Here is a 14422-nt window from a genome sequence, read left to right on the forward strand (position 1 = left end):
GTGGCGGCTGGTACTGAACGTGTGCACTTCCAGGCATTCAGTGTAGCACACCCGTATCTCAATGCCAGTTTTAGAATACTATTTCAGTCAGGGGCATATGCTGTTATATTATTGCTGTGTTGTTGATTATCTGCTTTGTAATTGTGGATTTCACTGTTTCTTTTGTATGTTGACCTTTTTATGCATATTTTGTAACATTTCAGAAATAAATTATTTACACTGTGCAGCTTCACACTCTACAAACTCTCTGTAAACTGCAGCCAAGTGCTACTGTGAGCTTTCCCAGATGACACACCGGCCCCACTGACAGTACACACACACACACACCACACTCCAAAGAGGGCACCGGGCCTCAGGAAAACCTCTGTATGCACCAGTACTGAAACATGTAAGAAAGGGTATGTGGATGCACACTTGCGGCTAATGAGTTACGTAATGGGATTTTTAGGCCCCCTTAGAGAGAACAACTTTTATATTTATGCTAAAAGTTTCTGATGATGATAATAACTTTTAATAGCATTACATAACATATTATCTTAAAATACTCAACACGAAATTACTTGTTAGATTCTTGGTGAATGTAAAACAAACAGCGGTAACTGGGTTCATTTTGTATAAAAAAAAACACTTCTACTTTTCATGTCAACTGAATGCACATTTGAAATATCAGCGACACCATGTAGACAACTAAGAACAGTCAAGTGACGGTGACTGAGTTAAGCTTAACATTCCTCAATGTATTTCGATCTAGTGATTTGGAGTACAAAATTATGTCAAACTAAAAACAGAATTGACTTTTGCAGTGTCTCTTTTGAACGTAAACATTTCACAAATCAGTTGACTATCCATGTAAAACATAAAAGTGCTCAGACTTTTTTATTAAATCAATGGGCAAATGTCATTTATTTGCTTCAACCATTAACTTATATTTGTGCATAATGTTGTGAATAACGTAAAATATAAATGAATGTCTTGCTTTATATTTACATTTGACGCTATATTGCAGGAATCTGGTGTTTTACCATAGATGCTTTAGTTACACCATTATTCTTATGACCCATCCTTAAAACAGAAATAAATATAAATGACCTATAGTAAAGACGCTGTATTGTTTATGACCAAAGACTGCAGTGACACAGATTCATAACCCCTGCCCCCTGCTCCCATGTTTACTCTGTCTCTCTCAGACGCAGTTCAGAGAAAGATGAACCTCCATGTACTTTTATCTCTGGGAGAGCAGAGGGATCACAACTTACATCTCAAATGTTGTCCAAAACATCTCACGACAGCGCTCCATTTGATGTGCCTGGAGCCTTTGAACGCTGCTGTAGAACTGGCTCCTGAAGGGCTTCACCTTGGAGGATAAAAACGTGAATTATTGGTTTGTTTATCATGCTCTTAAAGCCCAAAGTGCATTATTAAACAGAGCGCACATTAAAAGAGGGCTATTGTTAAAAGTGTTTTAAAAATCTTGTAAATCCTAGTAATTTATGTCACTGCTGGTTGAGGAGGCTCACCCTGGACTTCTGGCTTTAATTTGCTCTGAGTCTGTTCTCCAGGGCTGTGTACCTGGATGTGGCCTTTTATCCCAGGCATAATCTGACCATGCTGACCCTGTACGGGACAGGAGAAAGAGAGGTAACAAATGTGCTCCACTTTATGTTTGGGATGGTTATGCCCCTGAGATCTACAATACCACACCTTATATCATTTGGTCTAATCTAATCTGCCGTAACTGTCACGATACAAACACTTTATTTCAATACTAGGGAAAAGACTTCAATACCACAATGAAAATAAAATCACAAACAGACAATAGCATGGAATACTCAAAAGGAAAGGTCCAGTTTAGTCATATATATGTGATTTGTATTAGTATAGATACTTATTCTAATATCTAGTTTTAGGTATCCATTTGACAAATCTAAATTCCTTGTAGGGTTATTAATCAGCTGTGCAATTTACTTTTTGAAATGGCATACATAACATGGCATTGATTTGGTTGTTTTGAATTCAAGAGTTTTAAGTTTAAAAGGTTGGCACAGCTGTTAATGCATTTTGCTGAAGTATAATATCTCTGTGGCCGTAACCATGCGTGCCTAGATCCATAGTGTATTATGTGCAGTCAGTAGAGTTTTGATTTTGATCCACACGAGGCACGGCTGATGTACTAGAAAAGCGACATGAATGTTGAATGAGACAATGTTACATAAAGGTGAAAGTGGATCATTGATTGGCCTCGCACACGTCAATACTCCATGTCTGAGAACACCCCTCCATTTGTTCAGGTGACTGAGCTGCTATGGACCACAGACAATTGTCATTGTGTTCCTGCTCTTCTGGTTTATGATCATTGTTAGATATAACGTATCAATGGAGAGTGACCCCATTGTTGAATGGATTGAGGTCTCTTCAGTGTCCACCCCGGCTGGATGACTGGGGAGGTGGTCTGCAACAGCTCAAGCCCCCGGGGACTCCCTGGCAGAGGGGCAGAGCTCCTCTTTGTGTGCTTGCCCTCCTTAATCAAACTAGCCAGAGGAGTGATTGGATTTTAATACTGCCGAGCCCATCGTAATGGTGTGATGGACGGGGACTGGTGAATTGGAGCAAGATGTCAGCCCTCTGAGGCCTCCATTAATGATATTGCTTCATTTCTTAAAGTGGCAGAGACGCACACGGGGAGATAGGACTGCTGCGTTTAGCAGACAGAGCTGTCTGCCTTAACTGGTAAGAATGGGCTGGTCACTGTCACAAAATGATAACATCTTCAATAATTCTGCAAAATGCATTTCTTCCTCTGTGGTCACAATAGAAAGATGTTTCCAATAAAGTTGATTATGTAAAACATTTCTGTGTAGAGCTGCTAAATATTCAGTATATTTGATTTAGATGTGGTTTTGCCTTATTTTACTTAAGTTATATGATATACATGATAGATGATATATACAAATATATAAGTCATCTGGGATGGTATTCAGCATTTCTTCTTTGTATTATTCTAATTTTGTACACCTTTAGAATCCATATTCAAAATGTTACCAAAAACAGATAGACAACTTCACTGTCTATTGCACAACCTCTCACTTTATCCATACAAAAGCTTATTGATGCCACACCGTAAGCGACCGTGCGAAAAGTTGACTGGACTGTTCCTATCTTGACAGTGCCGGTAAATCAATGCCATTTAGGTTTTCAGTTTCAGCCCGATGCTATAATTAAAGCGCGTCTCTCTGCTTCATCCCAACTTCTGAGTCACTAGGTTAATTGAGCCTTAAATCTCCGACACAAAGACTTCCTTGCAAACATTCTTGAACTTCTGAACTGACACTGATATGACCCTGACTCTCCCTCTCTCTGTGTAGCTGCTGGGACCTTTGCGGCGCTCCTCTTAAGTCCCGGGACATCCCATTGTTCGGTCTCCATTGTACGACACGTGTCTGTCTGTGGTAATGACAGTTTGAAGCACAGGTGAAGCATCATTGTGTTTTACTGCAGGTCATATTGTCTCGAATGGGGAGGATCCAGGCTTTTCTTCTCTGGTCCTTAATAGCTGTTGGTTGGTGTTGTTCTTCTTGTAGATTTATATGCTGGGTGGGGCGACGGTGATTTACACAGCTCTGACACTGTCTCGCAACCAGTCTGTGTGTGTTCCAGGTAAGTGCCTTCTGCTCCTGTAAAAAAAAAAAGAAAAAAAAAAAAGCTTGTTTCAATTTCCGCTTCTAAGGTTCACCTAAAGTACACTATACAACATAATCTCGCTGTTGCCCATAACGATTGAATACCCTTTTAGTATATTTACATGTATACAACGCAGGATTTATTTCAAAACACGTGTGCCATCTAAAATCAATATGTCCTTCCCCCTTTGTTGCCCTTGTGCTTTTAGAAGTTTAAAGGAGTACATTGGGGTATTTACTCATTGTGTCAGTTTTCCATAAAAGCTGCATCTATTGCACCCGAGAATCAATATTATCCCCAGAGTGACTACACACAGCTAGATGTTGACGCTGCCCTTTCATTATCAGTCTAACCTAAGTGTACACAAGATTAAATTTCTTGTCAGGAGATGGTAAATTGGCCATTAGCCCATCACAGATAAATTGGTGCCTTAAATTTCCTGTTAAGACACCTGACAAGAAGTGAGAAAAACACAGGCAATATTTCCTGGCGGACACTGTGGAAAGGCTCGCATGATAAAGCAGTCTTGAAATTTCATCTTAGATATTCGTTCGTTGTTACTTTCCGTGCGTGCCATTTTTGCCTGGTCCTTTGTTTGTGGGTTCAAATGGCACAGTTCCACCCCACTCCTTCCTCCTCCTCTTTAAAGGCTGCAGTGGAGTTTCTGTGTTAAGTCAGCCTGTCAGAGGGTGTCCCTGGAGGGCCTGGACTTGAGGTTGGTCCCACTGGCTCCTATAGTGGCTTTGCTGGTGGCCCCCACTGCAGGATCAAGGTCACAGCATGGGCCCGGGTGGGACTGTTCACAGAGCTCCACAGCAGTCACGTGATGATGGACTGGATGTGGGTTAAATGGTCAGCAAGAAGGGGCTTTTCGAGAGGTTAAAAGGCACTGTCAGACATCTCCAAAGCAGCAAATATGGCAGCAAATTGTATCAATGACAATAATCTTAATAATATTCATAATATTACATTATAATAATACAAAATAAAATTATTATTATAGGTATGACTTTTAGTTTAACCTCAAAATAATAATAATAATAATAAATAAATAAATAAATAAATAAAAACATCTTAGAGACGCAGATGGAATAAACAAAATAAAAAAGATAATAAATAAATACAAATAAAATCTAATTTAAAAATAATCATAATGATTATATAAAACACTTTTGACATTTTAAGCTTTTTTAAAAATTGTCTTTACAATTTAATTTTATTAATGAATATTCTTTCGTGTCTGTTGTGTTAAATAGCCTATAGGATAATTAATTTATCGCCTTAACATGTAAATTTTTTAAATAAACTTGTCAAAGAAGATTTGGGTGAAATAAATAGTTTACGCTTGTAGTAAAATAATAAGCGTAAAAACACGACTTGCATAAACGTTTACCCTTGTTTTTGGTTAATTTGCAATATAAATAAAACATATTAATTTTACACTTAGTCTCGTGCGTCACTCGTGCCAGTTCCCCATCACCGCGTGCGCGCTGCCCATTGGTCCGGGGGGCTCCGGTGGGCGTCGTAGCTCGTCAGGCGCGCGCCCGCTGATCTAATTACGCACGGCCCTCTGCCAATTAGAGAATTACATCACACCTTTAAATGGACTCGCTCTCAATCATTAATGATTCGGTGTCATTCGCGCTGACAGCTTCTCGTTGTGCGTTATGGCAACCTGACACGCGCACGGACACTGCGGTGGGACTCGAAGCTCGAGGTTAATCATGAATAATGTGAGGGGAGAGCAACTGCGTGTCGGGTCAGAGCGGGAGAAATAAATTTGGGACTATTTTATGTTTAGATTTGGGACGAGTGCGGTGTATTCTTCCGCGCTTGGCTTTAGGCCTTGGACCGTCAGAGGCAGATAAGGTCATTTATACTTTTAGGGCTATGGTTATATTCTTACAGCACGGGAACCACGGTTGTAATCTGAAATATCAATTAGCCGACACTTATAGATTGGTCAGAAACCTGGAAATCCGAGTTGAGCCGTGCAAAGGCGCGTTCAAATTAAACAGAGGACGACAGTAAAAAGAAACCTCGCCTGTAAATGCTTCAAAACCCCCGATAAATTTGTTTTTGGGGATGCATGCTTTTATTACAACGACCTTTTCCTCTGTCTTTTCTCTCCATTTATTACTAAAATTATCAAACATCCTCTCACGGGTGGAAATCAACACACAGACTATTGGGCCTTATGCGGCGCTTTAGGGATTAATCTAATAAAGGGCTGTCTGGATTGTTTTGTTCAATCTAATGCGGCATATTTTAGGCTTATCTTTTAGTTCTTATTAATAAAATTCCCTTTGAGATGCTGCATCCCACGATGAAAATGGGGTGTTTTGGAAACCTTATGTCTCCGTAATTTCCTTTTACGCAGAGGAGCTGTGGAGTTAATGGGCCCACATTCTTATGCCTAAACGCCATTGTTTTTCGTGTTTATTTGCGTTATCTGAATCTGCTGCATTGTGTCACTGTTATCTTATTTGGAAGTGGCCAATTACACGTGTTATCTTGCGTTTGCTATTTAAACTTCCGACAGTGCATCTTCTCCACGCTGCCTCCTTCAAACATTATGATGAAGCGTCTGTTACGAATAATAATTACAATATTTTTAAAGGATTACAACTATTTTGACAAACAAACACAGGTCTCAAATCCCTTCAGAACTAATTTGACAAACTCGCTTTGACAAGTCGCCTAAAAGGATCACGTAGATGTCAGGTTTTCACTTTTTTTTTTGATTGACTGATGAAACGGGCCTTCACGAAACAGCGTAAAACATTAGTAAAAGCGCACAAAGAAAAGTAAATGCGCCGTGCCGCTGTGTTTTTTCATTTTTCCTCGCGTCATCTCGTCACAAGGCGCACTTAGAGAAGGTCAGATCATTGAGCCTCACCCGCGCACTCTAACGCAATTCAGCGAAGGAAAATAAACCGAGGAGGAGGAGAAGAAGTGACCCTTTACGAGCCGCCCCTCACAAAGAAGGGGCTCGGGTGTGTGTTCCTCCGTTTGTGTGTGTGCGTGTGTGTGTTTAGTTAGTTTGTTGTGGCTTTACTGCGTGTATGGCTCGCAGGTGATGCCAGCAGCAGATAAGAGGTCGCCCATTCCTGCACCGCTGTCTAGACCAGGCTGTAGTTTTTTTGTGTGTGACTCAACCAGAGCAACTGGACGGAGCACGGTTTTTACAGCGCATTTCTGCCCCGGAGATATGACCACTGGCTGCGTCTTGCTTTACGCGCGCACGGGCCAATGGAGGAAAATACACACATGATGAGTAGCGTGATAACACACTCAGCCTGCAGGCTTCTCCACTGATAGACATGAGTAAATCCTCGTGTTGGCCAAACAGGACAGACTACATAGCCTCCTAAACCAGCAGTTTTACTTCTTAAGCTTGTGTTAAATCCGTCATCAAGTGCCATGTAATTACGCATTGGAATATTACAGATAAGACCAAATGTTGCGCCATAAACAGCAATCTACAGCACTTTATCAGGCTTCTTCTGATAACTGATGTGTCTTTACCAGTATTAAAAGTCAATGGTATTGTTCAGAAACAGTTCCCTTTGTCATAATTCAATAATACATATACAAAGATGTCAAGTGATGTCAAGTGTTGCATACTCAGCTTTTTATTTTTTGTACCAGTTGATAATTGTTTTACCAATTTTCTAACAATAAATAATATAACAATAACTTACTTTTTGTTCGAGAAGCTTAACAACCTGCGCCTTCTTATTATTCATATTTAAGATAAAGTATTTGTACAACACGAATCATTTTGCAGATTATCATGCAGACCTTTTTAAGACAAAGACACGAGAGTCATGAACTTGACTCCACAAAATGTATCAAAAAAAGAAAGAAGTCTTTTTGAAGAAGACACAATATGAGAAAATGGTGGGTTTGTTGAATGTCCTTTTAAGTGGAAATGGTTCCAAAAGCGTCGTAAGCAATGTAAATCCAAATCTTCATGCATCAGTTCTGTCAATGAATTCTCCAACAAAATACCAAAAAACGAGTGCACGCCAGTTTTGGAAAATCATAAAGGACTCTTGCTTTCTTGCTGTAGTTTTTGAATGAAGTGGTGAGCTGCTCACATGCAGGAGAGGACTGGGATCATGCTGCAACAGTCTTTTTGCAGGTGTAAAAAAAAACAAAAATGCACAGAAAAAAGACAAGTCCTTGTTTCACGTCTCCACCGGGCTGGGGACCATACTGTTGGGGGTGTCCGGTAACTGGGAGGACAAAGAAGTCACGTCGCTGCCCGAGGAGTTCCCCAGAGAGCCCGACTCAGAGAACGACACCTGAAGAAGACAAGGACAGATACAGTGTCAGCATACACAATACATGACATACTGGTATTTAGAAGAGCCTATTCAAATCCAGAAGCCCATATTTATTGAGAAGAAAGAAAGGAAGGAATGCTTTATATGTCAGTTATTGTGCCATGATAGGTACAAGCATCAAAGTATTAAGGTCAGATGTACTTTGCCATATTATTAAACAAGGGATCAGTGCAAATACAAGCAACCACCTGACAACCGTACTTTAATAAAACAAATGTTGATTTTTCTATAAATAATAGTGTTTTATGCTGTTTCAGAAATTATTGTAGTAAGAATGAATGATATTCTAATAAGTTGTGTGACTTTAAACGTTTGTGTTTTTGGTTTGTTTGTTTTTTGCCGTTATGCAGACATACAATTTTCCTTGTTAGTTTTCAAACATTTTAAATAAATAAATACATTTCACTTTCAGGTTTCGCATTAACCAATATTCTACATTCATTTCCATACAAGCCATAAGCATGCATGTCAGAGCATGTAAATAAAATAATGTAACTGCCATAAAAACACCTTCAACAAATCCAACAGTAAATTCATATTGTAAAATGTTAGATTAATGCGCTGTCACGGATATTTTTGGCAAAACGCAATTTTCAATTTGAAAAACTCCAATTTCCATTTTTTATATTTTAGATCCAAAATGGAATTTAGGATTCAGACATTATTTTTGAATTCATAGACTTTCCACAATAAATCAGATGTGCAAAAACAGCTAAGAAAAGATTAGCTTGAAAATATAAACTATTCAGATGCATTTAGTAAGAGCCCATCCCAGACCCACACACACCAGTTGTTGGAAAGCAGGCTGATCCAGATCGCTCTGCAGGGCAAACTCACTCAGAGCTTTCCATGGAGGCTGGTAGGTCTGCACCTCCACTGGATTACCCTGCACCGTGCTCTCATGTCGAATAGGACTCCCCGCTACCAGAGGGGTCCCAGTCAGGCCTTGCAGGTTCTGAGGAGATAAATCAAAAGTATAATCTGAGCTCTAATTTCTCCGCCACAGATCTATTGTGTTTTTGTTTTTTGACACTGATGCTTGGTAAATTTGACTCTGCTAATACGTAAGGCAATAGGCATGTTTAAGAATGACATAGAAGCAAATAATTAAGTATCAACAACAAATTAGCTTTTACTCTGTATCAGGTCAATAGGGCAACTAAAGCCAAAGCAGTTGATTCATTATTCATTAAGTTAAAGTTTGAATACAGAAAAGAACTGTGAGCCAACAGGACAAGTCTGACTGAAAGAATGATAAAAGAAAGCAGCATTTAAAAAGTGTAATTATAGATAATAACAAAGGTTTTCTATTTGGTGACACACTCACAAAAAGTTTGTAATGAACGAGTCAAACTTACGAAGATGCTTACAGTCTTATCACTGTGCTGCTGCTGCTGGAGCTGTTTCATTAGGATGGACTTCTTCTTGTCCTTGCAGCGTTTGTTTTGGAACCAGACCCGTATCACCCTGGGGCTCAGGCCGGTCATCTCCACCAGCTGCTCCTTCATGAGTGCGTCTGGCCGCGGGTTTGCGTTGTAGCACGTCCGCAGAGTGTGCAACTGCTTCTCATTCAGTACCGTCCGCACGCGCGTCGTCTTCTCCGACTGTTTGTGCACATGGTTCCGATGCGGAGCCTGCCGCACCGTGACTGGATCTGCTGAAGTCAAGAGACAAAATATAAAGACACTTGTTTTTACCCGCCTGTGGTTATTTTCAAACTTTTGCTGAGCACAAATATGTTTTAAAGGCCCTTGCTCCAAGTCGTGTTTTGGTTTTTTTTGTTTTTTTAATGTTGCACCATGTTGGTGATTTGGCACAAACAGGCTTAGTAAAATAATATGTGCTTACATTAATTGTGAACAAAGCGCATAAACGTTGAACAACTATTTTTACATATTTAAGAAGACATAATGTAAAGAAAGTACGAACTAAAATGAATATCTGATACAAACAGACATTTTCAGCTGGTTAACGTTTTATTGGTTTTATTTGTTTGATTTTTAGAGAAGGTTTTGAGCGTGTCAGGATCTATAATACACACGCTCACTTAAACAGGCCCCGCCGATTATTCAGATAATGACCACAGAGCTGCTTTGCGTTAATTGGAAGATTGGATCGACTTGTGACTGTTTTATTTTACACATGGCCCTAAACACCACAAATGTCATCTCTGACAATTACTATTACATTTTCTATTCTCTCTATTACTCTAACTTACTGCAAATACACAGGACTAATTTACGCATTAAATAAATATCGTTCTGACCTGCGAGGTGTAGCGGTCTGTTGGAGTGCATGTGTCCAGGGCTCAGCGGGCTCCCCGTGGCGCTCCTGTCCAGCAGCAGGCTGTGGTCTGCGCGGCACAGCAGCTCGTCGTCCCGTAGAGAGAACTCGTCCCCGGGCAGCAGCTGACGACTGCACACCGAGCAGCGAAAGCACTCGATGTGGTACACGTTGTCCCGGGCGCGCATTACCAAGTCGCTGCTGCTGAAGCCCAAGTTGCACTTTGCACATTTTATACCAAATAACCTGCAAATGTTCAGAGGATAGGGTTGAATTTTTGTTAAGAAAAAATCTTGTCAGTGCAGTGCAAAAACTGTAGTCTAAGTCTAAATGATGTCCTGTAAAACCGTGCTTTGTCAATGATTTATTATTCTGGATTTTAAAAATTATCATATGGCACTGCAGCAAAATTTTAGGAGTTAATCAAGTTTTATTTAGGGGTGCATTTGTAGAAAGAAATTGGGCGCCATGTTTTTATGCGTATTTTTAAGAGACATTTTCTGAAACATTTCCTGACATAACTCTTCTGCGCATATTGTGTTGTGTTTGTGCATAATAAAAGTTGTTATTGTATCATTATTGTACCTGACATAGTCTCTCTTGCAGTAGGTTTTTCCGTCTCGTACGAAACACGTACAAGTCTCGTCCAGATACTGGCTGCACTCCGCGCACTTGAGGCAGGCTGCGTGCCACTCAAGGTCCGGGGACACTCTCAGTATGTACTGGTCATGGATCTGACTTCCACATCCAACGCACATCGCGAAACCTGACTTCTCTGCAAACAAACGTAAATATCAGTCCAATGTGAGTGACAAATCAGCGCCAGTGATATGGTCAAAACCAAGATGTTGCGCTTTTTCTGCGGCTTCTTCTGCTGACCCGACAACTCCAGACGTTATGTAACAGTTCACTTTGCCAGCATCATTTCTTTTACCAAACAGTAGAATGTAAGCGCGTGGCCTTGCGGCGTTTGTAGAGGCCAACAACACGTTTTAACAAAGTATGGTTCGCTCTTGAAGCTGTTGCTCAACACCACTGCAGCGACAACACAACATGATGGACAAAAGCGGTGAAAATATAAACGCCAGACTACTTACTTTTGGAATGATCCCCCATATCATCCAAGAAAGAAGAGCTGAAGATAATATCCACCATACAGAAAGGATGACGGGCAGCGGCTGACGCAGAAACGATGTGAACGCAACACTGGCCCTCAGCAGCTTCCCTCATAACTTGTGTCTCCTCGGACAGAAGAGGGAGGGGGGCAGGCGAATGTAGGGTCCAGCACGCCGCCCCATTACGTCATGACGCAGGGCACATGACTCTGCCCCTCAGCAGTGGACGCCCAGTTAGATTTTTTTCGTGCTCCTCATTGAAATACATGACTATTTTACATCCACCGTATTTTACGCACGGCACGAATATCTGAAAAGAAAAATAATAACCGAGTATAAAAACTGCACCGCGTAAAAACACAGATAAAAAACATATACTCTAAGTAACTAGGCCTAATAAATTGCTGGTTATCTATGTGCAGAGAAAAAAAAAGAAGAAAATAGGCCCACCACAATAAAACCAACAAAAACATAGCTTATCCAAAATATGTCGTTTGTATTTCGTTTATTGACAAGGATTTTGCTCGTGTCCTTTTATGTCAGTGAAGACTTTCTGAAAAACAAATAAATCCCGCAAAATGTTTTCACATATTCATATTTTTTTTCTTGAATTTTACATTGAATTGTACAGACAAATAAGTAGCTCTATTCTATTGTATTTTGCGTTGCAGATTTTAATTACGCTGTGGCGACAATGTTTGGGGACTAATTTAGGATAACATATTAGACACTACTGGACAAAAGGCCAGACTGGAGCAGAAGTCGCGTGTAGAGTCTGACAGCAGCTGAATGTACTCGAATACACTGCCATCTACTGGGGACAAAGTAAAACTGCATCTGCTGGACTTTTAATCATTTTGCTAATTTACACCTCGAACCTTTCAGAAAACACTATGTAATATGATTTCCTATGTAATTTTACCATTAAAGTAAGCTACTTTTCCCTTTGTAAAATCTTTTTGTTTACCAAAGTCCATAGGTGTATAGTGTACTGTTCTATATTAGTGCGCTCTGTTGAACCATAAATAATCGTGTGTAGCGGGGGATTTGGGAGAAGAGCATCTTGAGTAACTTTATCATACTCTTGTTTGTTTTCTTTGCTAAATGGGATTAAATTTCTGTTCATGGCCTATAGACGCTGCTCGTCATAACGCTGCGTAAAGGTATTTTTGCGCAAAGAAAAGTTTTATAGTCCTACATGATTAACCTGGTTTGTGTTCATTTCATTTTCATCTTTAACTATTAAGTGAAAATTAGATGCATGGGTTATGTTTAGGTGTTTAGGTGGTTATATATACTTTGGAAAATTGCGAATGGACATTGTGATTCATTTTAAATAAGGTAATTATGCATATTTTACTGTGCGCAGATGAGGGGGTGGTTAATATCTCAGGTCAGAGGTCTCTAATATAATTAATCCACCATGACAGGGAATATCTTTATTGTTTGTGACCTATTAATGACAGTTTGATCGGGAGCAGCCATCCCAGCCGTCACTCAGCCAACATAAAAGCCTCTCCTAAGAATCTGTAATCACACTCTGATGGGGACCATTAACCTCATGAAAAATATATGTGTGACTGAAATCGTCCACTTACATTTTGGCATCAGAGTTGGAATTCAGAAGGGGTTTCCAGAGGCCAAACTTTTCACTGATGCTTTGTGAATGTTTTAGGATTTGATGGCAGTCTGCCTCCTTTGTCACACATATAAGTAATTTACTATGGCCATCTCTGCACACTCCCAGAGCTTCACCCGCTGTGGTGGTGCCAGTTTAGGCTGTGTTTGGACCTCAGTTCATTTCAGTGAATTTGTACATAAGAGTTTGGATGATCTCAACCTAAGAACAAAGATCTGCAAACTCCAGAATATTGTTCAATGTGTTTAAATGTGTATAATCGGTTGCACGTAAGCTTATTTTCCTTGTAATTATTTGTAATCTTACAGACGTACGTTAGAATAAAAGTGTGGATTTGCAGAAAATGTGAAATAGAATCTGTTAAAGGACAATTAAAACAAAGAAACAAAAAAAACAACAAAAAACAAAGAAACAAAAAAACAACAACACACAAACACTTACAGCATTCTTCTCAAACACATTTTGGTAACAATTGTGTGATTTTATGCTTATGCAGATCTGTATCAAGGAGTCACAATGAGTGCAGTCATGTGTATTGCCCATATCCAGTTATAAAAAAAGAAAGAAAGAAAAATCACAACCTTGTGTAAGTGCCGCCAGTCTGAGAGGGGAACCATGTTGCCGATTTATAATTCATAATTCTTCAGAGCTAATGCAGTATTCACATGATAATTAGTATTAATTTTTGATTGGAGCCTGCAGGCAGTTGTGCATTGTTGAGCTTCCATTATTACAATATTACTGTAACTGTCAGCTGCCTGTTTTATTTTACAAATGTGTGTCTTGTACATTTTACTTGCCCCTTATCAGCCTTAAGAGGGACTTTTGTGTCAGTCAAATAGAGCAGTGCAATTAGAGGAAATAGGGATAGGTTCCATTTAAACATACAGTTGCTTTCATTAAAACATTTGTTGATACTTATTTAATATATGTCAGTATGGTTGTTATTCATTGTTATGATCCACAGAATTAAGTGTTGATTATGTATGTAGCCTGTATATGGACAGCACATACTGCATTAAAGATTGGCTGCAGGTGCTGGTGCTTCAGATCAGAGCCATTCTATGTTTAAACCAATTGGATTTCAGCATTGAAACTGGCAAATCAAATGCTGAGAGACTCAAATGAGGCTCATTCTGCTTTTTGATTAGAAACACATTTTGTGAAACAAAATACAAAAATATAACATCACAACTTAACCATCATGTGCCATGTAATTAAGAATAAATTAGCATTACAGGTGTTACCAGTATTTGATTAGAGCACGTACCTCGTATCAGAGGACCCAGTTAGGTCATTTTTTAATGGAATTTTCAATCAAAATCTTACAGTTCAAGTTTTGGTTTGATAGTTCC

The 14422-nt window shown here is 39.6% G+C and overlaps 1 protein-coding gene across 4 annotated transcripts; it reads right to left on the reverse strand.

Moving 5' to 3' along the window:
* Positions 1-7299: 7299 nt before the first annotated feature.
* Positions 7300-11542, reverse strand: isl2b (ISL LIM homeobox 2b). 4 transcript variants are annotated; one of them, XM_033986787.2, is made up of 6 exons: positions 11411-11542; positions 10899-11088; positions 10297-10559; positions 9389-9687; positions 8818-8985; positions 7300-7988 (listed from the first exon to the last, which is right to left on the reverse strand). In XM_033986787.2, exons 1-6 carry the CDS (start codon positions 11466-11468, stop codon positions 7872-7874), a joined length of 1095 nt encoding a protein of 364 aa, XP_033842678.2. In that variant the 5' UTR covers positions 11469-11542; the 3' UTR covers positions 7300-7871. The 4 variants fall into 4 exon arrangements, with proteins under 4 accessions (XP_033842678.2, XP_033842702.2, XP_033842686.2 ...); XM_033986811.2 differs by having other exon boundaries at positions 7306-7988; positions 9401-9684; XM_033986795.2 differs by having other exon boundaries at positions 7306-7988; positions 9389-9684.
* Between the last annotated feature and the right edge of the window lie 2880 nt (positions 11543-14422).

This window comes from Periophthalmus magnuspinnatus, chromosome 3, assembly GCF_009829125.3.
Source record: "Periophthalmus magnuspinnatus isolate fPerMag1 chromosome 3, fPerMag1.2.pri, whole genome shotgun sequence".
Lineage (NCBI taxonomy): Eukaryota > Metazoa > Chordata > Actinopteri > Gobiiformes > Gobiidae > Periophthalmus > Periophthalmus magnuspinnatus.